Source organism: Salvia hispanica, chromosome 6 (assembly GCF_029641045.1).
Source record: "Salvia hispanica isolate PSC_SH4W2 chromosome 6, Shi_PSC_v1, whole genome shotgun sequence".
Classification (NCBI taxonomy): domain Eukaryota; kingdom Viridiplantae; phylum Streptophyta; class Magnoliopsida; order Lamiales; family Lamiaceae; genus Salvia; species Salvia hispanica.
The window spans coordinates 25,512,505-25,540,438 of NC_142697.1; the positions used below are offsets into that span (position 1 = coordinate 25,512,505).

General features: G+C 32.7%; 2 protein-coding genes across 2 annotated transcripts; one reads left to right on the forward strand and one right to left on the reverse strand.

The window, feature by feature from the left end:
- Positions 1 to 1,670: 1,670 nt before the first annotated feature.
- LOC125205832 (putative galacturonosyltransferase-like 3) lies at positions 1,671 to 3,200 on the reverse strand. Its single transcript, XM_048104983.2, has one exon. It carries the CDS (start codon positions 2,996 to 2,998, stop codon positions 2,000 to 2,002), a length of 999 nt encoding a protein of 332 aa, XP_047960940.1. The 5' UTR covers positions 2,999 to 3,200; the 3' UTR covers positions 1,671 to 1,999.
- Positions 3,201 to 14,632: 11,432 nt separating this feature from the next.
- Positions 14,633 to 19,296, forward strand: LOC125205829 (receptor-like protein 4). Its single transcript, XM_048104979.2, has 9 exons — positions 14,633 to 14,859; positions 14,954 to 16,033; positions 16,304 to 16,451; positions 16,995 to 17,066; positions 17,251 to 17,319; positions 17,608 to 17,676; positions 17,959 to 18,036; positions 18,572 to 18,780; positions 18,866 to 19,296. The coding sequence occupies exons 1-9, from the start codon at positions 14,796 to 14,798 to the stop codon at positions 18,970 to 18,972; spliced, it is 1,896 nt and encodes a 631-aa protein (XP_047960936.1). The 5' UTR covers positions 14,633 to 14,795; the 3' UTR covers positions 18,973 to 19,296.
- The last annotated feature ends 8,638 nt before the right edge of the window (positions 19,297 to 27,934 follow it).

Genomic DNA, 27,934 nt, shown 5'->3' on the forward strand with positions numbered 1-27,934 from the left:
ATAATCTCTAACAGCATTACTTTCTAACAATCAAAAGACCATAACTAATAGGGAATACTAAAGAATCCTTAACTTTCGAATTCGCAAAACTGATATTCACGTCTCAACATCATCCTTCCTAGATCTAAGAGTAAGTGGTGAAGGTGAATCGTTGAATGTAGTATTTTGTAAATAAGTTAGGAGTATGTTTTATGTCGAATGGATACGTGAGAAATTGAGGTCCAAGTTGTTGAGAGCATAAATGGAACCCCACACAGCAAAACTAATTAATGTGTGTCAACTGTCAAAGCAGCTTTGATGCGAGAAAATGGTGGACGGGAACCGGATACCAACATACAATACCTCACGATTTGTAAAGTGGAATGTGGACACCTTCTCTAACACCCAAAATTAAATTCTTCACTACATTTCATTGCGATTCTCAACTCCTCGCACTCAGGCATTCTCTCTCTCACACACATTTCAATCGTTTTCCAACTTTTAAACCTTAACTACTGATCGTCGACTGCAATATTAGTTTGGTATTGTCTGTTTTGAGTCAAGCTCGCACGGATTTATTTTCAGTCACTTCCAAAAGACTTCAAACTAATTGGGGTTGGACAGGATTATATACACCTTCCAACTTTTTTCGCTCATTCGATGTGGGATGGATATGTACCCAACAACTACGTGGATTAATTATCCCAAGGTAGAACTTTTTGATGGTACTTAATATAATCTGAGCTCTCTCGATTTGGAAATTAGCAATTCAACATGGTTTTACTTAAATTCCAATTGTTATACTCCCTCCGTCCCAAGGAAGATAACCCATTTCTTGGGTGGCACGAGATTTTATGCAGTTATATTTTGTGTGTTAAGAGGAGAGAGTAAAGTAGAGATAAAGGTGTTTCCATTTTAAGTAATGAGTCATCTTAGTTGGGACAAACCAAAAAGGAAAGTGGGTCATCTTCAATGGGACGGAGGGAGTACTAATTTTCGAATTTAAAATTTAAGCAACCTCATCATAATCATCCACTAATAAATACTACTACTACTATTTCTGTCCCACAAGATTATGAACTTTTTGTTGGGCACAAATTTTAATGCACAAATAATAAAGTAAGATAGAAAAGAAAGAAAAAGTAATTAAAATATTTTACTGTAAGCAGAGATCGGGTCCCTCCTCATCAAGAGAAAAAAGTTTCAAAATTTTAGAAAATGTCTTGTGGACAACTAAGAAAAATAAAGAACAATTTTATGTGACAAGGCAGTATTATCAATATCATTTTCTTAAGTCAGATCAAATAACAGATTAAGTTTGTGGAGTAGTAGTTAATTAGACGAAGCAATGTCCAATTACGAAAACGACCCCGACCGACACCCCAAATCCAATAAATAGGGTAGGCAATAAACAAACTAAAGATATTAGTAATAGAAGATAGTAACAAAAGTCACGAGATGGAATAAATTATAGAGAATAGCAGATAGGAGTATTTAATACAGATAATATTAGTAGTCCACCACCTAAACACCAATAAAATAAGTACTCCCTCCTCCTACACAAAAACTTTCATAATAAAACAAATTTTAAAACAAAATTAAAAAAATAAGAAAATAAATAAAAAGAAAGATGTGTTAGTTGAAAATTGATGTCAACAAAAAAGTTTCTATCTTTAGAGATGGATGGAATATTAAAATAATCACAATTATTCATAAAATTTGATAAAGATTGAACTCAAGGAACACAAAAGGTAGAAACACTTGTCCTAGAGCCGTATATACAGAATGTGTAGAAATGGTTGAGTGTTGAGTGTTGAGTGTCCTAATCCAAGCCATACCACATCATTCACGCAATGCCACAACCACAACCACGGCGCAGATTCTAGCTTGACCAATAGTCCAAGAACAAAAGCCCAGAAGAAAATAAAAACAAATGTGGAGGCAGGAGGCAGAATTCCATTTCACGCATTCCGAAACTACCCCTCTCTGGGCTCCCAATTTCACAGTCTCCAACTCAGGCTCAGCTATCGGAGATCAGCATCTGGTGTTTAAAGAGATCATATGGGGCCCACAGATAATCCAAGGTACAAGCCCTCTTGGCGTCGAGCCTGAGCCACGGCTTCCCCTTGCCGCTCCAGTGCAGCAGGCTGACCGGGCCGGGGTGGAGGTCCCGGCATAGCCCCCGCAGATTGTCGCCGCCGAGGCCGTGCTGGTTCCAGCGGTGGTCGACGGGGGCGACGTCTCCGGCGAAGACGAGGAGGAAGGGCGGGAGGGAGCCGAGGTCGTAGATTCGGTAGCGCTTCTGGATCCTCATCCAGTGCTCGAGCTTCTGAGTGAAGGCGTGGCGGCGCCACTTGAGGAGGTCGATGACCATGACGCCGGTGTTGAAGTAGCAGGGCGTGCGGCGGCGGAAGGTGGCGCCGAGGGAGGGGGTGGACCAGAATGTGGGGGTGAAGTAGTGGGTGAAGTTGGCGTGGCAGTACTGGGGGGCGCCGAGGACGTGCGAGTGGAGGTTGGTGTTCCAGAGATGGGCGATGTCGTCGACGAGGATGAGGTCGGAGTCGAGGTAGATGACGCGGGCGAGGGAGCGGGGGAGGAGGGAGGGGAGGTAGATGCGGGCGTAGTTGAGGGGCTGGTCCAGGGCGTGGCGGACGGAGGAGGAGATGAGGGGGAGGACGGCGGAGGGGTGGAAGGGGTAGAGGTGGAAGCGGAGGAAGGGGAAGGTGGCGGCCACGGTGGAGCGGAGCAGGGGGTGGTGGAGGGGGACGGACAGGAAGTGGAACACGGTGTTCTCCGGGCAGGAGGAGTGCTGGAGGACGGACAGGACGGCGGCGATGGAGCCGCGCAGGTAAGGGGTCGAGTAGTCCAGGGTCATGGCGATGTGGACCACCTCCGTGGGACTGGGGGAGCACGACTTGCCGTTGCGGAATGCGGGGGCCTCGTTGAATTGGGGGTGCGAAGCGGCGGAGTGTGCGAGGAGGACAAGGAGAGTGGCGATCAGGATTCGCGGCATCGTCATCAGTGTGATGACTGATGAGAGATCAGAATCAGATAAGGAGGAGGTGGATTATGGGAACCAGACTGTCTCGCCAATTCCCATTTATACCCTTCCTACTATTTTATTCCTAAAATATTATTTTCCTACTCAACCTACATTCTTTACTCCATCCACATTCCAGATTAATAAATCCTACTCCATTTTTTAATTCATTCTCCTTGCATTATACTCAAATGGAGTATTAAAATTCGTATGTGAATGATTGTAAATCTATACTAAAACTATGAAATTTGATCAGATTTTATCTTTATAAAATACTACTACTAATTATTTATATATCTTTGACATTTTTATCCATGCTTGGTAATTCGCCTAAAAAAACTATAACTACAAATCAAGAGTGTGAAATTTTCCTTTAGAACTGCACCAAGTCGAATGTGCTTTTGTAATTGAATCTAATATTTCGAGATATGCCTTTGATATAGGGTCTAAAATACAAAATGTCACTCCCTCCGTTCTATAGTAATAGAGTCATTTTGCCATTTTGGTACGTTCCATAGTAATAGAGTCATTTCCCTTTTTAGTAAAAGTCAACACATTTTTCCACACCTACTTTACTCTCTCTTACTTTTTTCTCTCTTCATCTCTCTATCTTTTTCATTTTTCACTTTATTCTTTCTTTACTTACTCACCTAACACAAGTTTTCTTAATCTCCGTGCCGAAAACAAACGCCTCCATTACTATGGAACGGAATGATACCCTTGAGGTCCCATATGCACTCCTCGCGACCGTCGTCTACCCACGGATGACTCCTATTCGACTCTACATAAAAGCTTGCACTAGTCACGTAGCTCGAAACGGGGTCCACTAAGTTACTGGTGAAGAATCCGTCATTGGATGTATGATTTGTTTTCTTCAGCAACATGTTCTGGATTAATCATACTGTAAAGATCTCAAATTATTGAATTATTCAATGTAGGTTGTACTACTTCTCATTTTTCTCTCAAAATATCTTTTGTTTTTGTCAATTTACGACCATAAGAACATTGGTGAATGCACAAAAATATCGGATAAGAGCATGTTTCTCCACTTTTTTGTAGGAGTCAGAAATTTGAAGTTTTCAATATCGCGGGGCAAAGGATGATGAGGAATTTTGTGGAAATCTTGAGAAGATGGTGATTGTGCCAATTCAGTGAACATTTTGTAGAATGATGGATTGTTTGGATAAAATGAAAGTGCATGTTTGGGAGATGTCATGTGCTCTCAGCCAAATTTCAAATTGTTTTCAATAAGGGTTCGACTTTGTTTGGTATCATAGGCCTAGATAAGACCGCCTATCTAGGTTCTTCCTCCACTTTGATTGGTATGATATGTACCTCAAGATATCGGTAAAGTAAGCACGACCCGGTACGGAATAAGATACCTTAACAACATAGTGGCATTTGAGGTATAAACAACTAGATGAAATCTAAAATAGTGACATAACTTGGAACCACCTGCTACAAAATGAGCTTTGCTGCATCCAATATACTACTGCTAGTACTTGTTTAGTTAACTGGGAAAATAGTTTTCTCAATTCAAAATTTCATATCATAGACAGAATCAAACACATTAAATAACACACCTGCTACAAAATGATAGACAGTATAATTAACATGCATGGGACAGTCTCGCACTTGTCTCATCTACATACATACATAAATAATTGGCACTTATTATAAAAGTAAAAAATTTAAAAACATAAGGAAATTATTTTATCAAAATTTTGCAATGACGGTTCCGAAGAGAATAGTCGTGAGGGCTAGCTACTGCAATGTGTTACAGACTGAGTATGCTGGAGGCTGAGGAGTGAGAAATCGGCATGACAGTACGAGCCTTGCACCATGCGCGGATGCTGCACAGCCATCCCAGACAACTGTGTGACGTGCACTGGCGGACCTACACTTAATGGGGGAGGGCTTTAGCCCCCTAATGAATTCATTTTTTTAATTATTTTCTACTATAAAGTTCTAAAATTTATTCATATTCTATACACATTATTATATAAAAGCCCCTACTAAAAATCTAAGTTACCTATAAATTTATTTTTAAGGTAAAATTTGAGAATTTAGCCCCTACTCCCGTGAATTTCTGCGTCCGCCACTGGCGACGTGTGCAAACGTCCACACTAGCGAAATGTGTGATATCTCATTTATTTTTAATTAGAAAATCAATTTTTATTATTTTATATTTTTTTATTTTTTCCACTTGAAAACAGTAATATTTTATTTTATTTTTATCAAACCCCCTCCTTTAAATGGAGTAGTACTCCCTCCGTTTCTTCATAGTTGAGGCGGAACTTTTCGGCACGGAGTTTTAGAAATGAATGTTGGGGGTGTTAAATAAATGAGTGAACTACATAAATGGTACCTGATCTTTCATTTTCGCACATAAATGATACCTGATCTTTATTTTATATCGTTTTTGATACCCAGTGACAAAAATAACCCTAGGTACCAAATATGTGATTATTTTTCATGGAGGATATTTTTGGATATTTTCATTAAATAGTACCAAATATGTGATTATTTTTTCTTCCTTTCTTATTTCTCTTTTTCTTCTTTAGTTTCTTCTTCTTTCTTTTTTCTTCATTTTCTTCTTTCTTTTTAATATTTTATCTTCCTTTCTTTTATCTTTTTTCTCTTTAGTTTATGTTTCTTCTTCCTTCTTTTTTCTTCTTTCTTTTTAGTGGTTTATACATACATCTAATTGCATTCATAATATAAATAAAAAATAAAATACTTAATTAAATTAATTATTTAAAGTAATTAAATAAATTGAATATTTTTTATTAAATTATTTTATACTCATTTTAAGGTTGAAACACCTAACTAAAAATATTCAACTTTTTATATCATTATGAATACAATTCACAATGTTAAATTTTTATTAAGGTTATATTGAGTAGTTACTAATTTAATGTAAAATAATAATTATTATTATTACATAATATTATGTGATTCATAATTTATATAATTATACTACAATTATTTATTAATTACTATCAGTTTTTAGTATTATAACAATAATAATCTATATTGATTAGTTACTAATTTAATGTAAAATAATAATAATAATAATTACATAATATCATGTGATTCATAATTTATATAATTATACTATAACTATTTATTAATTACTATTAATTTTTAGTATTATAACAATAATAATTGGATATAATTATAACTATAATTATATTTAAGTATAATATTAACAATGAATATTAATATTAATATTGATTAATAATAATAATAGTATAAAGAATTAGGAGAATGAGAGAAGATATTATAATATCACTTTTGGTACTAATTTTATGTTTGCCCAAAATACCCTTTATGATATAAATGGAAACATATATTTGTTTAAAGGACAATTTGGGAAGAAAATTGCATCAGGTACAAAAAATGTGATTTATAGGTACCAAAAACGATATAAAATAAAGATCAGGTACCATTTACGTGCGAAAGTGAAAGATCAGGTACCATTTATGTAATTCACTCTAAATAAATAGATAAAAAAGTAAGAGAGGGAAAAAGGTGGAGAAAATAAAGTATAAAGTAAATAAAGTAGAGAGAATAAAGTAAGAGAGGGTAAAGTAAGAAAGATGAAAAAATTACTATAAAAGGAGAAACGACTCAACTATGAAGAAGCTTCCCGAAATAGTAAAATGACTCAATTATGAAGAAACAGAGGGAATAGTAAACTTCTCTCCCACTTTATATACACTTCAAAATCAACTTCTTCTTCTTCTCCTTCTCCTTCAAGTCAGTATGTTTTATTTTGTCTATGATTTAAAATTGAGAAAACATATTTTCCTAGTTAGCAAAAAAAATATAGATAGTGCAAAGCTCATCTTAACTAATAAGAAATCTTTCATTCAACCAATAAATTTAGGATTTGAGTAATCTCATAAATGTACTGATGTACATGTATGTTATTATGTACTACTCTATATAGATTAAATATGTTTTAAGTTTTCTCAAACAAATATAATGCTAATGGATTGATGTAGCATTTGAATTTACTAGTGGTTTTTCACTACATTATTATGGAAAAGAATTTGAGATCTAGATCAAAATTAGGGTGGATAATGGGAGATAAATAGGATGCACATTCTATTGTTTCATTTATTGCTTTAAAGTGTATTTAACAAAATTTTAAGTACATAGTATTCTTGTTTTATAAACTCCCAATAAATGTTAGATTGAACTATATCATAAATAAACAGTGCATGTGCATTTTAAGATACATGTGCGCTAAGTGTAATTGTGCAATGTAACATATAATAATGAAATAATAATGGGGGATGCCTAAATTAATTTATTAACTCTTGCATGAAGAAGATGAGTCCAACGTAGTGAAGATATTGACACAATCGAGGAGTATTAATATTTGACTAAGTTACCATTCTCTATACTGCAGTACATATAGATTTGGAGATGCTTAATGTAATGACAATTTAACGTATTTGACTATATTTGAAAAAGTATCAAGCGAAAACTAAATAAAAGTTTTAATAAATATTTTAGTAAGTAGAGAGATAAAAAGAATTGAAATAGAACATTATGTAGAGAAAAATAGGTAGGTAGTTAATAATGAAAAGAAATGATAAACCATACTCCATCTGTTCCACAAGAATATCAGGATATGCACTTTTTTCTTTTTAGTTCGTCCCATAAGAATATGTAATGTAATACTACTTTTTAATTTTAGAAATTATTTTCTCTTCAATGAGGTGAGACTCATTATTTACTAACAATACTTTAGTTATTTTTTCTCACTACCTCTCTCTTATTTTACCAATTATGTATTAAAACTCCTCCAACTAATAATACATATATTTGTGGGACGAATGAAATATTGTACTTCTTGTCATTTTAATACTCTCTTCGTCCAACTGAAGATGACCCACTTTTCTTTTTAGTTTGTCCCAATCTTTTTCATTACAAAAAATAGAAACATCTACTTTATTCCATCTCTCTTACTTTACTTTCTCCACTTTATACACAAGATAAAGTTGCATAAATTTCCGTGACCTCCAAGAAAGGGGACATCTTACTTGGGACGGAGGGAGTAATTAATTAATTTAAGGAAATCCTAAGGTAATCTTACCTTAGTTGTTAGACAAAATTATGCATATTGATTAGTACTCCATAATTTAAATAACATATATAATAATTAGTTAAATTCACATCAATAAGTTTTTGATATGCAATTGATTTTCCAAGAAAACAAGAAATTTTTATAATAAAATCCACTACTGTTAAATTCCATAATTAGAAAATAGAGTTGGGTTATATAGGTCCATTCGTAGTAAGAGAAGCATTGTATTTAGTGTAAGTAGGCCCACCATTGTATGAAATCCAGCCTGGAAAGCGAGCGACTTTAATCTGTGATTTAGTTAATACATTAATGAGCGAGCAATAATCCTGTGTTGGTAGTTGCAGGAACAGCTTTTATGCAGCCGTACAATGTTGACCGTCAGTATTAAGAGATAATGAGGTCCAGATTTACCTCACCACTTAAATAAATCAATTGCTTCTCTAAGTTATTGCTGATCAATAAGTCTACGCAACCAAATTTTGTACAACCAAAAATTGATTTATTTGAGTAAAAAAATAATTTATTTATGCATTTAATTAAAAGGTATAAACATATATATAGTATAGGGAATGTGCACAATATTATGGTATTTGTGTATAATTTTTTAAAATTTTTTTGAACCATAAAATGTAATTAATGCATACTTTAATACAAATTTAAAAAATAATAGAGAAATAATTCAAATATAAAAATAAAAAATTTAAAATGAGGCTAAAGACTAATAAATTGGTTTTAATTTGTTAACTAACTATATATATTATTTTAATATTTAATTAACACATCAAAATTACTAATATAATCTTATTTTGGTTGTACAAAATTTGGTTGTTTGGACAGCAGCTTAAGCGACTAAAGTCGGATTTTAAAAAAAGAGATTAAAAAGTCACAAAGTGAAAGTGACGGATCACATGATTCACATCTTGCCTAAATCCCAATGCGCCGGATCTTATACGTTAATTAACGCTCCTAATTATTTATGTAATATTGTTTATTAATTAATGGTTTTAGACTTTAGTCTTTTTCTGTTTTTTTTTTCTTTTGGCGACTATTTTCCTTTACTGTTAAGCAACTTAAATTTGTTCACTACTGTTGCGTTATTGTGTTTGGTTTCATAGATAAAATAGTAGTAGCAAAATAGTATAATATAGGTTAATTTGTGAGATTATTTAGTAGGAGAGGTTGGTTATGACTAAATATCACATGACTATCCATCTATGATTAAGTTATGAGATTCAATCTCATTAACCAAATATAATAATATAAATTTAATCATGAGATATAATTTTACAAACCGAACACCACATATATATATATACTTCATGCATTGATATTGTCCAGAGCCTTTGTCCTAGTGGAAATGAACTTAGACATCATTGTATGAGGTGCCGAGTTCAAGTCCTTTTCACATTAGTTGTAATTTTCTTTTTTCTTAGGAGTTTATTTGTAGTTATAATTTTCTTTTTTTCTTAGGAGTTTATTTGTAATTTTCCTCCTTTATATAGGAGTATTTTTTTTAAAAAAAAACAAAAAAAAAACTTCATGCATTGATATTATCTTATTTGCACATTAGTTTTTATACTAGTACTAGTGTTTCCTTTGTTTGTATATTATCCATGTTGATTTTCTGAAAGAGTAAATTCCTAATTGAGTACTAATTTACACTAATTTAAGAATATAACAGTATCAACTACAATAAAAGTTTGTTTAATCAGATTTCAGTTACAGTGTCGATTTATTAGTTTTATATAATCGAAACACGTGCATAAGATAAAACAATGCGAATTAGTTATATTTACTTTAGGGTGCACATATTGTGTCATGTGTTGTGTTCCTTTTAATAGTATACTTGTACAATTTATTTATATAGGATGCACATATTGTGTAATGTGTTCTGTTAGAGCTCGGATTTGCGACCCATTTAAAAGCGGAAATTATATAAAGCTATTTATCAATGAATAAGAGTGAGAGATACTTATGTAGTTATGTACTACTATTAGTTAGTTAATTCATTATATGTTGTTGATCAATTTAAGATATTAATGACTGATGGGCATGTAAAACAATATAATAGCAAAAAAGAGGCTTTTAAAAGAAAATACTGTTTTAGAAATTAACTGCAGTGGTTACAATCATATTCATAATTTAATTATTTAAAGTCTTCTAAATAGTTACTCCATTGGCCAGACATTAAAGGGTGAATAATATATGTCGTGCACTAATAAAACCGCCTTGACATTTTACTCTACTTTTAACATTGCTCGTTTGGAAGTTGAAACTTATGATAGTAGTAGGAGTACTATATTTGTTAGCTACACTAGCTAGCCATGTTGCCTTGATTTGGTTGTTAGGGAAAACGAATGACAATTAATTTACTCCCTCTGTCTCAACTAAATTGGTACAGGAGGAATATTATACAAAAAATTCTTTATTTCATTTACATTGTTATTAGTAATAATTTCTTTTTCAATTCTAATTTCTATATCACACTTATAGTTAATGATAATATTATCCCGGCCTCGTTAAAATGAAAGGAATGACAAGAAATGGCGAAATTTGCTGTACGTATGGTAATTAAAGAGATTTGGATGATTTAAGAGTTCAAAATTTCTTACTGGAGTATTTCTTAGTAGTTCGTAGCTTTGCCACAAGAAAATAAAATTTCGAAAAAGAATTAACTATTTTCAAATTCTGCATTTCCAGTATACTCCATATTGTCTCAGGCCCAAAGTAAATTTATGTTGCATTACTAATATAGTTTTGTCTCAGGCCCAATATTCATACTTCTCAACTGGATCCATCATCTAGATGCCATTTATTCCACCTATTTTCGAGATCTTTATATGAATGTTTTAGTTTCAATTCTCGTTTAATTAGTGCCAAGTTTGTTGAATTATAAAGGAAATAAGAAGATAAAGTAATAAAGAGTAAAGTCAAAAGCAAGAATGAAGCAGGAGGTGCTGAGGTGCCACACTGATCTTGTGGTGGTCCAATCTCAGCACATGCTCGTGCATGTGTGAAAGGGGCACGGTCCATTCTAGCAAAGACGACGCAGACCATGTAACATTGCAACCTCAACACCCCTCCCCCGTGCATAACCTCGGTTCAGAATTCCAACACTCGATGTGCATACTGTTCAGTGATTTATTTTTGGTGAACAACTTGTGCATATATTGTCGCCAATGTTTTAACAAGTTTTGCACGACTCGTGCGTTAAAAAGTAATGAGAGCACAAACTATGCATGAATTGAGATTTCATATGGAATTTTCTGGCATTCGTAGAGCAATTTTCACCAGGCTTAAACTCATTCTAGCTAGTTATATTAACGTTTTTAGAGTTTATTGGATTATCATTCAATTTCAATACATGAAGCTGTTAACTAACTTTTATGTATAACAATACTGAGATATTTGGGTTGTCATTTATTTTAATTCAGATTATTGTAGAAATTAGTTCTCATGTGCTCATTTGTTAAAATATTGTCTCTTCTATGTTTTCCTCTTAATGAGTACTAATTAAGTTTGGCGCCCACATCTTATAAAATTAGTGGTTGGAAACATTGATGTAGTTTTGAAACTGAAAGTAACTGAAATCAAATCGCAAAAGAAATTATTAATTCTCGGTTCATGGTAAATCTTGCAATTCATAGTTGTATTTCATATAATTTGAAGTCTATTATGGTAAGAGGTAAAGCATCTAAAGTAACATTATGACATAATAATTCTCAGTGACAGCTAAAATTAAGTTTGGGATTTTACAAAATACACTTATTAAATATCTTAATTATACTCCAAATTTTGTTTGAGCAAACCATGGTCCATGTATTTAAGAAAAAAAGTGCATCCTCATCAGTCATCACTCTCACATACCCCACTCATAAAATTGCACTTATATATTGAGATGTCAATGTAGCCCGCAGTCCGTGGGCTGGCCCGAATAGCCCGCATCCGATTAACCTGCGACCCGTTAGGGCCAGACCCGATCGATGGGCTGGCCCGAAAACCCGATAAAATTTCTATTATTCTATTTTTTACTCCTAGTTTGATACTTCATTAATTAATTTTATAATATAGATAACTAAAAATATAACTTTTAATTTTATATTAAATATACAAATGATATATTAAATTTTTATTAATATAATAATTGATAAATAAAATAAAACTTCAAATTCACTTAAAAAAATATTTAAATTTCTAAAACATACATTAAAATTTGACGAAATATCTCAGATATTAGTATTTCACCATGTTTATGATTGAGTTTGAGCATATATCTCAAATTTATCATAATTAAATATTTTACATTTTATGAATATAACTAATTTTCATCATTATTTATTGGATTACTCGCATGTTAATCTTATCGGTAACAACCCGATGGGCTAGCCCGAAACCCGAACTTTTAGGTTAGGGTTGAGCTTTTATAACCCGAAAGAATTCACAACCCGATTAGCCCGCACCCGATTGACCCGCAACCCAAATAGGGCCGGGCCGAAACCCGATGGACTGGCCCGATTGACATCCCTACTTATATATATATATCACTTCACGTCAATATTTTCATTGACATCGAGTGACTATTTTAATGCCTAAAATTAATTTCATTAAAATATGGAGTACATGATTCAACAATTGTAAACATTCATTAAGATTCGCAACGTTGCACATGCACAACATAAATCTTTTCTTCTGCTTATAGGTAACATATTTTGTGGTCCACGAACTTTGCCAAAATATCATTTTAGATCCGTGAATTTTGAAAATATCATTTGAGGTATGCCAGCTATGAGTTAATATCAAACGAAATACTTTTTTTACTATTTTCAAATTTTTTTGGACGAAAATACCTCAATATTTTAAGGGTATATATTTTTAATAAACTTATCATATACTCATATTTTTTTATAAATATCTTTACTATATATTTTTGATGAATTTTCTAAATATAATTTGACCTTTAATATTATCACTTAATTTTGTGACATGCAAGAAAAGATCCTTATTCAATTTTTTATTATTAAAGAAAAGTTCTTTATTCAATTTTAAAATTCTTTAATATAAAAAATTGAAGAAGCAATTTGACTTGCATGTCACAAAATTAAGTGATAATATTGAAGGTCAAATTATATTTAAAAAATTCGTCAAAAATATATTGTAAAGATATTTATAAAAAATACGAGTATATGATTAAGTTTATTAAAAATATATACCCTTTAAGGTATTGAGGGTATTTTTGTCCAGAAAAATTTGGAAATAGTAAAAATGTACTTCAAATGATATTAATCCATAGTTGATAGACCTCAAATGATATTTTCAAAGTTCGCGGACATAAAATGATGCATTGGCAAAATTCGTGGACCAAAAAAGATGTTACCTCTTCTACTTAAACCATTAAACGTTGAAGATTAATTGTCTAATTAATTACATCTGAAATATTATTGTATGAACACAATCAAATCTTTTCAAACGTCATATTGCATAGGCTATATTTACTGTATATAAATTGGAGTATAATTTATAGAAGTTGACCCTTTCACTAATATCACTATTTTAAATTCACAATACTCAATCATGGTAGCTTCAAACTTGGCATGGTCAGCACGTTGTTCTAATTAATAGTCGTTGAACTTTGTAACGAAAAATTCGAAATTTAAGAATTCATTATGTATTTAAACTTTGTAATGCAACACGCACAACTATACCATTATATGGAGTATTTTATATGCAACTTAGAATAAATATACAGACTGTCTGATTATTTAATTACAGTACAAGATTTTATATCGAGACGGACCCCTACCCCTGCACACTGAAATTTCCAATCACTCAATCGCGCATTGCGCGATATAATAATTGGGCAACGTAATTCAAACAATGAATATACTAAGCAGTACACTACTTCTTTCCTACTCCTTACAAAAGCTCCCAAATAGTAGTAACATATTGGAAGTTATAAAGTTAATATAACAAAAATAATGAAAATTCATTTTTCAACCACTAATTACTGATTCAGCACTATATGGTCGTAACATGCGACTCCATAAATATAAACAATTAAGATATCAATGGCCCAACTCTCCATTATATTCAATTAAAGCCATTAATCTCTGCACACATCCCACAATCAGTCCCCATTTGACCCAACCCTCTGTTTCTCTCTCTTCCTTTTGTAAAATTATAACATCCCTCAACAATTTCCCCAAGAGTCGAGACTTATATATTTGGTCACATTAATCTATACGGAATTACGGATTATAAAGTAACTCAAATTCATTATATTATTCATCTTGTCAGTTTTAAATTATGTACTTACCAAGTATAACTGAGTACTATAATAATATTTTTTCCTATATATAAACGGAGAATAGATATGGGGTAATAAGTAATTTAAAAGTGATATAAAGATTTAAAGTATTTGTATAGTAGATTGAAGTTAGTGCATTAACCTTATTTAAACACATTCACTAACAATTTATAAATTCTCAATGGAAACAGAAAATTTGTTGATCAAACCAAAATACTCCAGTTTCCTTTTCCTTTTCCTTTTCCTTTTCCTTTTCCTTTCAAGTTTCAACAGCTCCTCCGCTAATTGCGCCACTTCTCTCAAAACAAACACACACAGTTCTCTCCATATGTCCATACGACAAACATTATCAGACAACATAGTCACTTGCCATGTCCGCCCTCTCTCTCTTCATCCTCCTTTCTCTCATTCCCTCCCTCTCCTCCTTCCCCTTCAGTAAGTCCAATACTACATTTCACTTCTTCTTTCTATTTCTATTTCTATTTCTCTAAACTTTAACTAACTAAACTAACTCAATTTCCTCTCTCAGACTACAGCGTCCACATTGACTGCGGCGGACTCCTTAATTCCAGCGACGCCTTCCACACCGCCTGGCTCTCCGACCGCTTCTACTCCGGCGGCGCCACCTCCGTCGTCTCCGAGCCCCTCCTCTTCCTCCACCAGCAGGAGAAGACTCTCCGCTACTTCCCCATCTCCTCCGGCAAGAAGAATTGCTACTCCATCCCCACCCCCGCCCCCGACGCCCGCTACTTCTTCCGCACATTCAACGTCTACGACAACTTCGACGGCAGAGCCCACTCCCCCTCCTTCGACGTCTCCGTCGAGGCCACTCTCGTCTTTTCCTGGAGATCCCCATGGCCCGAATCCATCTCCCGCTCCGGCGCCTACTCCGATCTCTTCTTCTACCACAACGACTCCGCCATCGACGTCTGCTTCTACAGCATCGCCACCGATCCGCCGGTTGTCGCCTCGCTCGAGCTCACCCAAATCGACCCGCAAGCTTACCCCTTTGAGTATGCCAAGAATTCCAGCAATTACATTCTCGTCAATTACGGTAGGTTTTCGTCCGCCTCGGATCAATGGGGCCCCGGATTCAGCAACGACACCGATTTCTTCAGCCGTTCGTGGCAGTCCGATAAGGAGTTCCGGCAATCAGCCCTCTCCACTCCTAACGGGGCGGAAATTAAACCGATTTCCGCGACTAAGCGTATCGCGAATGTCGAATTGAGCCCTAATTACTTCCCTGAGAAGCTTTACCAGACTGCGGTAGTTGCGCAGGGAGATGGGGGTGGGATTTTGGAATACGAAATGCCGGTCGATGCGAAGCTTGATTACTTGCTTTGGTTCCATTTCGCTGAGATTGATGCCAGCGTGACCAAGGCGGGGCAGAGGGTGTTTGATGTGATTGTGAATGAGGAGAATGTTAGCAGGGTTGATGTGTTCGACAAAGTCGGTGCTTTTGCTGCTTATGATTTCAGCCATGTTGTCAAGAATTTGAGTAACACTGTTTTGACTGTGAGGTTGGAATCGGTTATGGGCGCGCCCATCATTTGTGGCCTTGAGAATTATGCAATCGTACCCGTTGATCTCAAGACTGTTCCTGATCAGGGTAAGTTGGCAGTAGCATGTTTTGATTTTTTGAGCTTATTGTTATCTTGGATTCTATAATTTTTGCATCTTGCTTAGTTGTGAAGGAAATGCCAGATAAGATGAAGGGTTCTTTTCATTTGACCATTGTTATAAGGATTACTGCCTTTTGTGTTCTGTTCCTTTCAGTTAGTGTGAGAAAGCTGCTGTTGGTAATTGGGGCAAACAATAGGTTGAGTTAATATATAGCAGAAAGTGATGGTTTTGATAATCTGAGCCTACATTTGTGCAGTTACTGCTATGAAGGCATTGAAGGAATCACTGCGTGTGCCCGATAGAATGGGTTGGAATGGTGATCCATGTGCCCCCACTACATGGGATGCTTGGGAGGGCGTTACATGCCATTCCTTGAAAGACGAAGCCCTTGTGGTCTCACAAATGTAAGTGACTTTGACCATTTTCTTTTATACCAGACGTATGTCAACTAAGGTGTCGTTCGGTTGGCATGAATAATAATCCATCTAGGATTAAGTTGTGAGATTATTTTAGTTGGAGGGGAGTGGCTATGACTAATTATCACATGATTGTCCATCTAGGATTAAAATATGAAATTCAATCTAATGAACCAAACACAATACATATTTAATCATTAGATATAATCTTGCAAAACGAACAATCCCTATGTGGATGATTGTTCAACCTAGTAACAGTCTCTAAGCTAATCTTTTAAATTTTGCATCTCTGTATTAACACTCGACATGTCGACTACTGAGTTTATGGTGCTATCATTTCCTAGGCAACTTTATAGTAGTTTATTTCTAAGTTTGTGTTCCACAACCTAGCCAGATAGAAGTTCTTAATAGCATGCTTAAGCTTCCACTTCTGTGTATTGTATATCTTGATTAGAAAATTTCTAGAGGTTTTTCTACCTTTAGCACACATGTCACAACTTGATGGACTGTTTTCGTGGATCTTTTGTACAGAGATCTTGGAAGCCAAGGCTTGAAAGGCTATATAAGTGACAAAATTGGTCTATTGACGAATTTGGTAAGCCTGTAAGTATCTAATAGTTTTTCTATTCATCTTTTTATGCTTTTCTTTTTTTAAATGATAGGATAAGCAGGCTAATGACGTCGCTCAGATGCCTAATAACTTAGATTATCGTTCAACTAATTTTCATTCTCTTGTATTTTATTCTTGATTGAATCTATAATGTTTCGGAATACTATTTATGTGCAGGAACTTGAGTTCGAATTCCTTGGTAGGGGAGATACCCTCAGGGTTAGGTCAAAAGTCTCTTGTGAAGCTGTAAGATACACAATTTTCGTACTGTTTTTGTTCTGTTTGATATGATATGGTGTGGAATCATTAAGTCTCGACTCTCAAATGTCACTTAAGCGTAAAAAGTAAAATCAGACTGTTCTACTGATTACATCTTAAGATTTTTATCATTTTGGATTTCACAGAGTTATTTTAACTAAAAATGGAGTTTATCTCCTATACTAATGGATCTTGAAACTGGATAGACTGATGCTGCATATTGTTTCATGTTGTCAGGCACACTTTTTTCTTATAATATTGCTGCTTTTGATGCAGTGATTTGTCGGATAACAAATTTACTGGATACATACCAGATAGCCTAACTTCTGCCAGCCTGCAGCTCGTGTAAGTTTTGAGCATATCATCGTTGTTTGAGATTGATTCTAGAATCTTCCAATCCATTATAAAGTATAAACAGAGGGAAATAGATAAATCACGAGCTACCTGTCTTAGCTTTTCAAACACCGATTGCCCTCAGTTCCCCAGGGCAATTCCCCTTAATACCCTCTTCTGTTCAAGAACAGAAAATTGAGAATCTGGATTCCCCAATTTGAAGAACATTCAAGTTCATGCACTATATGGCGAACTTTTCTTTTAATCTTAGTAAATCGTGTTGCTGTCGCTCAGGTTACTGAACGATAACTTATTGGAAGGGCGGGTTCCTGAAGAACTTTATTCGATTGGGGTTCGTGGTGGCGCTATAGAGTATGTCGTCATCTCTAATCTTATGCATACGTTTCAGCTATTGCATACTGTGGCTATTTTCTTGTGATGCTCTTGGATATTCTATTACGAAAGTCACTATAAAAAGAAGTGTGATTTTCGTATAGAATGGCTTGTTAGAGTTGATTTGTTTTTCATCAGCATCATCATACTCTGTGATCTCTTGACTTTATGTTGCACCATGTAAACAATAACAATAACATTACAATCAATTCTTGTATACATACTTCATGCTCATCCTGTATAATGCAGGGTATGCTGTGTATAGCATAATAGCACTAAGTTTGCTTGTAACCAAATAGTCATCCCTAATTTGTAATTTTGAAATCTACTTACTTCATAATCTGAAAGGTTCACTCAAGATACGAGAAGCATGCCTCTATAGTGAAGCTTTGTGCAGTTCTAGAAATCTGGTAGTTGCACATAGGAATAATTATGCAGTTAAATTCGTGTGGCCGAATCACTTGTACATGTATGGATAATGTGCATAGCTAACGAAGTTTATTTCGTATTGCAGTCTCTCTTCTAACAAAGGATTGTGCGGTGTGCCCTCACTTCCCGAATGTTCTCTGCTCTGGGGTAAACACGGCCTCTCCACCGGGGGGAAAGTTGCAATAGGCATATCGTGTCTGGTAGTAGTTTCTGCTCTAGCATTCGGGATATACTACTGTGTTGTCTGGAGGCGACGCTATGACTATGACTTTGGTTTACCTCACGAGCTAACATGTAAGTTCATTTCCTAGCATGTATACACTCATACTTGTGTTTTAACAACATAAGCTGTTGATGCAACTGCAATTGTCTGCTGCAGCTCTTGCGGCAAAGAGAAACCGATACCACCGACAAAAATCGTTGATGGCTCTGGAAATGGAGAGTCAGCATGCTAAAGGATTCATACCAACATACAATGTGAGTTGATGGGGGATGGAGAGGTGTTGTATACAGAGAGAAAGAGATACAGATATTTATAGGCGGAATTCTAGCTCGGTGGTGGTCGGAAAAATGGAGCCGCTGATTACTGGATGAGGACAGATTTGATGCAGGAAGGCAGATTGTGTTAGAGATTTGATCAGAATTTTGTCTATATTTGTGGAGAATTATTTGGATGAAGATAGCTGAGGTATATGCCAGTTTTTGCCCTTTAGTCAGTCAGCATTTTAAGCTGTAATAGTAAAACTATATTTATTCAATGCGAATTTAAACAACAATCTATAGCAACCATGTGTTTCTTATTGGTGTCAATGTTTGTCTTTTGTATCCATATACATATAATTTACTTATGTGTAGTTTGACGATATTGATTATAGTCAATTTTTTTGTTTTGGCACAGATGCTACTGGACAAATAATTACTCCTACATAACAAAAAAAAATAAAAATCGTTATAATATGAACCCCAAACAATAAATTGAATAAGAAAATATCAATAATTATCATGTTTCGTATATTAACTCAATCCAAGTTTATAAAGTGATTTTCATTGTTAAAATTTTTATCTTAACATGAATTGTGAACTAATACAAACTCAACAATATCAAACAATAATTACAACAATTTATCTCTTTGTCAATCTCTGTATTCTACTTTGTGTAAAGAATGAGATGCATTTTAGGCTAAAATAAAAATTAGAAGTACATTTAGTAATATTATATAAATTAAATAATAATATCATGAAAAAAAATATTTAAGCTATAACAATAGCCTTTTTCCCTAGTTGACGACCAACTCTGATTACTATGCAACAAGTTCGTGAGATTTTATTCCAATCCACTTTCTATTAGCATTTCTTAAAATATTTGTCGGGTCAAATGATGACAAATTTTTGGAAACGGTGGAAGTAGTATAGAAATAGACTCATATGGTGATTTTACTTTTTTTTTTCTTCACATTGATGTTAGATATTTTGAATATATTATTACCATTCTAAATGGAATCCGGTCATCAATATTTCTTGGGTGAGAACATTTTCAAATTCATAACAAAAATAGCAAAACACAAAAGTATAAAGAAAAAAATGCAGTTCCATCACATGAAGAATGAAGTTCAGAAGTCGTTGATAATGAGATCCAAGTTGATGAGTATATGAAGAAATTTCAAATATCTTAATTTCATTAAAGGACAAGTAGAGTTAACATAAGCGCGTGGTCCCATTCCCATATATCTTTATTAATTATTGCATGGTCCATTTTTCTGCTTCAATAATGTTTATCTCAATTTCATGAACCATATCTGCATTGATGCAGCGTGTTGCGAATAAACGAATCCGGGCCCCACAATCACGACAAACACTACATATTTCACATATAATTCCAATTTACCCAATTACTTACTACCTTATTTCCATTTACTAATTACTCATTCTATTGACGTATATATTCCTCAAATGTGTTACTTTCTAGAAGAAATTGTGTGTTTAATTATGTTATCCATCGCTTTGCTTTCTTGATCACTAATTATGTCACCAAAATTACTAATTAGTTTTTGCTCTTTTTGGGTAATTTCTCGTCGTTGTCAATTGTTATCCCATTTGATGAAGATCTAAAACAACTGCGCCGCTGTGATTTACTGATTATTAAGTTTTATATGACAGAAAAAAAATCTAAGTCAGAACCTAATTTAGGTAAAACTCGGATAGAGTTGGAAATAAACAAATAAGGAAAAGAAAAGACAAATATCATGTACTCCACGGAAGAGATATTTAATTTTAAATATGGTATTTCATCTAAGAATTTGTAGTAAAAATAAAATACATTTCAATACTAACTAATGAACAATTTATTAAAGATATAATAATATATCTAGAGTAATATTAGATCTAACTAATAACCAATATTAAGATAAAATAATCCTCACATGGCCCATTGATAATCAACAAAATGGCTTCTGATTTTTGACTCCAAAAATTAGGCAGTACATGACATGTAAAGAAAAAACAAACAACTTCTGATGACTTTTAGATATATTTTTGAAGGATACAAAGACTTTTTAGGTCATATTTTAAAACACTAATCTCTTGTCTTATTGATTTATATTTATACTAATTCCAGGCTGCTATCATTTATCAATAAACTTACGCTTTATTTTGACTGGACTAATCAGAATTCAAATCAAATTTTAAAATGTGAAGCAATCTTAGCATGTGAGGTTTATTTTTTAAGTACTAATTTGGTGGTCTACATGTAGTATTCTGTTGGTTAAGCAAGCATATACTTATATTTAATTAGTTGCTTGATTATGACAAATTATGTGAGTTTAAATGAGCCACGTCGGCGTTCACACTCCCCTGTATAAAATATTAATGTTTCGATCTAATCGTCCAATCACATGGCCACTTAAGATATCAAAAGCAAACCTAATGATGCAATTAGCCTAACAAAGTCACCCTCAATAATATAATAGTATATCTTTTCCTTTTCTGGTAATTATCTCTGATATATATAGCATTGTAAAACGTCTACTAGTAGACTAATAACCAACTTAAATTGATAGATATATTTATTTAAATCTTAATTTTTTTAGATTAATAACTTTCGAGAACTAATGAAGAGATATAAGAATAGTACGTTACGTTATAGTCCACTCCTTCAAAGTCTAAATCCAATTAAATTCATCTATTTGACTAGGTCTCCCTCCTCAATATTTAGACTTTTTTCAATTACTTTAGTCAAAATGTTCATTAGGTCCTTGTACAATTTTTTCGTTTCAATAAGTCCTTATACTTTTCACAATATTTTTATCAAGTCCTCGTACAATTTTTCGTTTTAGTAGGTCCTTATACTTTTATCATTACTTTCATTAGGTCCTTGTACAATCTTTTATTTTAGGGACTTTTTTACATTTATCTTGGATAATAATCTAAATTTAATTAAACTTAATGAACTTTTTAATATTCCATTATTTAACTTAGCATAGTCTATAAAGATAAAAGTAAAAGATATTTTAAAATAAAAAATTATATAAGGACCTAATAAAAGTTATAATCAAAGTATAAGGACTTACTAAAACGAAAAAATTGTACGAGGATGTGATGAAATTTATGAGAAAGGTATAAGGACCTATTAAAACCAAAAAATTGTACGAGGACCTAATGAACATTTTGATTAAAGTATAAGGACCTAAGAATGTGTTTTGCCTTAGAATAAATTCATCTTATACATCTATATATAAATATCAAAGAAATCTTAAGAAAGTTGGTTAATTAATTAATTTCAAAATTGCTAATTTAGTTATGTACTATTTAAAGTATTATTTTTACATGCTAATACTATTTACTATTTAAATTGTTTGCCGTATAAACAATCATTTTCCGAAGTATGGGAACACGATTTTTTTGAGGTATCAATTTTGATGATATTAAGCTGTGCTAGAATAATAATTACTAACATATAACAACTTGCTTAAACTGATGTTGACTTTTATAACTTTAAAATTATAGGGTGGCATGTCGGCTACAATTGCCAGCTCTCATTTATTTGTTTTTATACACCACCACCACTATTATTATTGTTGTTGTTATAATGGAAAAAAATCCTGATTTATTTTGCTGCATTCTACCAAAAATATTTTGGTTATGAAATAAATATTTAGAATTTTAACACACTGCATTTTAAACAATAATTTAAATGGGAGTGTATATAATTTCAATACTGTAGAAAAGTGCAAGAATTAAGAGAAATATATACAAATTAAAACATGACAATATAAAAACATTATTTGTAATTATCTTTTTTAAAATAAATTAAAGTGTAACATCATATATATCCACCTACAAATTTATAGTATAATACTTTATGTTGCAAGGAAGCTAGAAACAATGTACATAAAAAAGGGTTACATTATTCTTGAGAATACGAATATGCCCACATAAAGGAAATTAAATTAGAAAATGAGATAGTCTAGAAGGACATATATTAGTACAAGAAATGGCCAACTTTTGAAAATTCAAACTATAATAAACTTTTGATGGGGCAGACAGTGGTTGGTTAGGCTATTATTTCAATTCACCGATCATCAGAAATTATAATTACGATGAGAGAGGAAGAAATCATATCTGACACAAGTTCTCAGCCAATGAGAAGAGTTATGTGGCACGCAGGGTTTTATATTAATTCAATTATACTATTATATAGTATAGTATGTCAATAGTGGTCCCATTTATTTAAAAAATATTTGGAAAAATTGGAAATAATATCATCCCCGTCAACAAAAGCGACTTGGCCGTGTTGCATACTTTTCCACTTGCTCACCCTACTTGCTCACTCCATTCAATTAGATTCCATCATTTTGTTTTCTTTAACAACTTTTTCTATTTAAATTATATCATTTGCGTACATATAATCCAAAATTTGTATCAATGTAGAGACACAGAGAGAGAGAGAGGTAATTTTTTGTTTTTATTTTTTTTGCATTGGCGTAATAAAAGGGGAAACAAAAGAAGTAGTTGTGGAAATTAAATCGTTGCAGATTTCTTGCATGGTGGACTTGGATAATTAAATTAGCAATGAAATTTCCAAGTCTTCTATCTGTGACAAGGAACCCATGTCTCAAATTCTTCGAGATAATGACATTGACAGGCGACAGCTATGCTCATTTGACAAATTCTCACAAACAAAATTTCTGTGGAAAATTCAATTTTATTTTTAATGGAGTTATTATTTCTCTCAAATTTGAATGTTTATGGGCTGAATCACAGGGTTTCCTTAATTAGTCATAGAAAGACGATTTCAAAAATCAAAATGTACAACCTGATAGTACTCGTTTAATGTGATTTATTATTATGTGGACTTTGCCAAAAACAACCTAAAACTATTAATGTCTTAGACACGTTTTTTTTCGGACTTTCACCTTCAAATGATAAAAAATTTTTTATAAAAAATACTAATAATTAAATATTTTATTAAGGGAATCATAAATAACAAAAATGCCGCGGTTTTGACCTGAAAAGGTGTCTGTCTTCGTCCTCGCCAGCTTAAGAAAATCAAGCACCATGTTAGTTAACTACTATTACTAGTATGTAATTAAATATACAATATAGTGTTCCGTACTTTATTCCTCTATTTTAATAATATCATCACATGTCACAATAGTATACTATCAACCCTGATATGGAGTATGTAATAATAAGAGGAATAATTGGTATGCAAATATATTCTATAACTATTTTATATTATTATTAGGTACAAAATTGCTCTAATTACACCCACTATTATAAATATTTATCAATATCTGATCAATTTGTAGAGTATTAATAAAAACACAGAAAAAAACAAAAGAAATGCATGGCTTTAATTTTTGTGTGATGCGATGGCGATGCAGAAACTAGTGGCAAGAAAAGGTTAAATAAATTGCAATTTGCACTTAAGAAAGCGTGGTACGCTGAAAACATTTAATTTGTTTTGTTCTATTCTCCTCAACAATTGTTTTTCGAAATAACCAAAATCCCGATCATAACATTGAGAAACACTATCAAACAATTGCACTAGAGAAATAATACGATGGAAACTTCATGTCAATATACATATAGGTATCTGAAAAGTGGGAAATTTAGTTGGGAGACATTATAATAATTAATTTAATTATGATGACGAGATCATAAAAAGCTACAGATATTATCCAAATTTGCGTATGACGTCATCTAGTTAGTCATGCACCAAAAACCATTAACCAAATTCATGACTTTTTCATTTCATTTTTCTTTAATTTTTGCGGGCGCAGTTGTTTAAATTGTCACATTATCATGAGATAATATTTAATATAATATGTGTATCAATCAAGTCTTAAGAAACAAGGGAATGGAACTATTTTATGCAAGCCAAAAGAAAAGGAAATTAGGAAAGTTCAAAGATTCCCATCATAAACGTGCCAACATTGAGATATTTAATTGGAGATGAGTTTATAAAGTCGCGTTTGTCGGTCAGATTGAGGTGGCATTCCCATCTATGGTCACATGACTCACATATTAAGTCATCTCCAACTGAAATAATAACTAATTAATAATCTTGCATTAGCCAAAATAAGAGAGAATATTTTTTAGTTATGGAAATGTTAGTTTGAATTGTTAGTTTGTAACAAAAATTAAGCTTGTAAATATTACAAAAAAAATTTAAAAACATAAATTAAAAATTTATTAATTAAGATACTAAAGTGAGCATTGAGATTATATGTTTATAATTATATAGGAGTACTATATCATATGGGATATATATACAACATATATGGATAAATGTAGGCCTTTTGTGACTAAATGTAAAAGGTGACATATATACAATCAAACTAGTGACATCCCATGTTTGTTTTATTAATATTAACATTGTAGAAGTTAACGTTTTTGTTTACTAATTTGAATGTTTTTGTATGGTCAGTTTTTAGTCTTTTTGATGTTACTATAATTAGGAATGTGAAACGATAAGATTGCCCTTCTACAATAGAGAACATTTGCATTCCTATTGATAATAATCGTTATAAATAAGCCTAAAACCAAAATATACCCCTTAAACTAGACTGGAAATTTATGGAATTATCCTAATTTTTAATTCCTAACTACTATTTGTACCAACCATATTGGCAGAACCTTAAGTTTGAGATGAGAAAGTGATGATGATACCAAGAAGGCAATCCTCTACAAAATGTTAAAATTAATAGTATAGGATAAATATTTATTACGATTAGTAGAGAGAGAGAGAGAGAGAGAGAGAGAGAGAGAGAGAGAGAGAGAGAGAGAGAGAGAGAGAGAGAGAGAGAGATTAGTTAAGTTGAATATTCTCTTGGGTAATAAAAAAGTCTCTAACTATTAAAGTGGTGATCGAAAGTCCATAAGGAATCAACTCCATAACAAAGGATTTATACAGAATAAAAATAGCAGCTAGCATCAGAATTCATAAATGCAAATCTAACAAAGAAAAGAAAGAATATATTTTTAATGGAATAGGAGTTGTGTAATACTTCACACGAAAAAAAAAATCCAAGCAAACAAACATCTTACCCTCTGATTCAATTTTTGAGGAAATATCTCAAACCGACCAAACAAAGAAAGACTATCTTTTGTCTATTTTATTAATTGAAATAAGATGTAATATAGTAGTAATTTACTCGGTATATCATTCATTGAATTGCAAAAATATTAGTTACGATATAGTTTTATACTACCAGTTTCACTTAGAACTGAATTCATTCAAGAGTTTTCAAGATAAATTAATCCTGAAATGATGTTAGATGATGTATACAAAAGTGAGGGGCATAATATTATTTAATCCAATCAATTTCTTCAAGGTACGAACGAACGAAGATTGATCAAAATTTCAAAGTGACCAAAAACAATGCATCCACACATGTTCGATTTAAATTTGAAACGCTTAGCATTATTGTGCTAAAACCATATAATTAAAAAACTAATTAAACGAAAAAGACGAATATGGTCATGCGATCTCCCTGTTGCAACTTCAACATGAGGGGCAATTCAGGAAATACGTAAAATTTAGTGTATCTGTGTACGTATATATGGTCCCGTGTGAGTGACAGCCCACATGTTCACGTGTTCCCACCTGCGAGGAGAGCCATTAACATCGACATGCTATCCGTATGACTAATGCACAATTACCGTACGATTTTTTTTCCTATTTTTCTCTAATTCCTTTTCTTTGTGGACCATTTTTCACATTTTAGTTGAATTTTCTTTTTCTAATTTGTACTCTACTAGCTCACGTGGCATCATATGAACCTTGTATAATCAACATAAAATTATAAGTATATTGTTACTAAATTTTCTACTTTGATAATATTAGGGAAGGTTCTAAATTATTCTACCATCCATGTCTAACACCCAACCTAATTTATGCGAGACCATTGATCAAACGTCATTATCAATCCACCAAAAATATTTCCCCATTATCTTTTATTGGCTTTGTTTATGGTTTGAGATTGGAGCACATTATCTAATTTCAACTTGTATCAATTTAATTAATTATTGTTCAAGTAATTATTCATAAAAGATTAAGTTAAATATTAATATTCTCATATATAATTTATTTTTAAAAGAAATAATACTATGTCCTGTCGCGATTCCAAATTTTGATAGTAAAAATCGATTCAAGTTGAAAAGATTTGATAGAATTAGTAAATTGAAAAATTAAGTATAGTACTACAAATATAAAACTCACTCTATACTCGTTTCCTAATGGGATATTCGTTCTCGTCTATCCTCACAACAAATAGTCATTTTTTTTTAATCTTAAAGTTTTGAAAATTTCAGTTTTGGTAAGTTTATCTCTTTAACTAGTCACACATTTTTCATTAATAATCATCTAATTATTTATATATTTTTAATGAATTTAGTTTTATATTAAAATTTGTATAGCCTATTATTAAAATTAGTAGTAATAGTGGACACAGTGAATATATCAAAAAAGCATTATATATAATTTTACAACAATATTTCAATGTACAAGGTGGTCGCATTGTGCAATATCTAAAGTGCATTTATAGAGATCCCAAATTAATATCATTATCCTAAATTAGTTGAATTTTTGAGTATATATTATTGTGGAGGTTGCTCCATGATGGGGGCCAAGAAAAACTCAAATTATTGAATGCTAATAAATCTTTAAATTGGCTTATTACAGCTGGCAAACAAAGTGGGCCCCATTACAGAAGATCGGACTACTATCCGTACATAAATCAAATAGTCATAATATTGTTAATCTTTCAATTCAACCACAGTATAGCTAATAGTACCTCCAGAAGAAAAGTTTAGTTAGAATTTTTCATTAAATCAATCACTCACCAAAAGAATGAAACATAAATTTATGGATTTTAATTAAATTTTAAAGACAAAAGTTGAAAGTAATTTGATGTCAGATAGTAATATTGACGTGGATAGGAGAGTT

Coding starts and splice junctions, on each gene's coding strand:
- LOC125205832 (XM_048104983.2), bottom strand. CDS start 2,998: ATGACGATGCCGCGAATCCTGATCGCCACTCTCCTTGTCCTCCTCGCA.
- LOC125205829 (XM_048104979.2), top strand. CDS start 14,796: ATGTCCGCCCTCTCTCTCTTCATCCTCCTTTCTCTCATTCCCTCCCTC. Junction 14,860..14,953: donor CCTCTCCTCCTTCCCCTTCA/GTAAGTCCAATA, acceptor TTCCTCTCTCAG/ACTACAGCGTCCACATTGAC. Junction 18,037..18,571: donor GTTCGTGGTGGCGCTATAGA/GTATGTCGTCAT, acceptor TTCGTATTGCAG/TCTCTCTTCTAACAAAGGAT.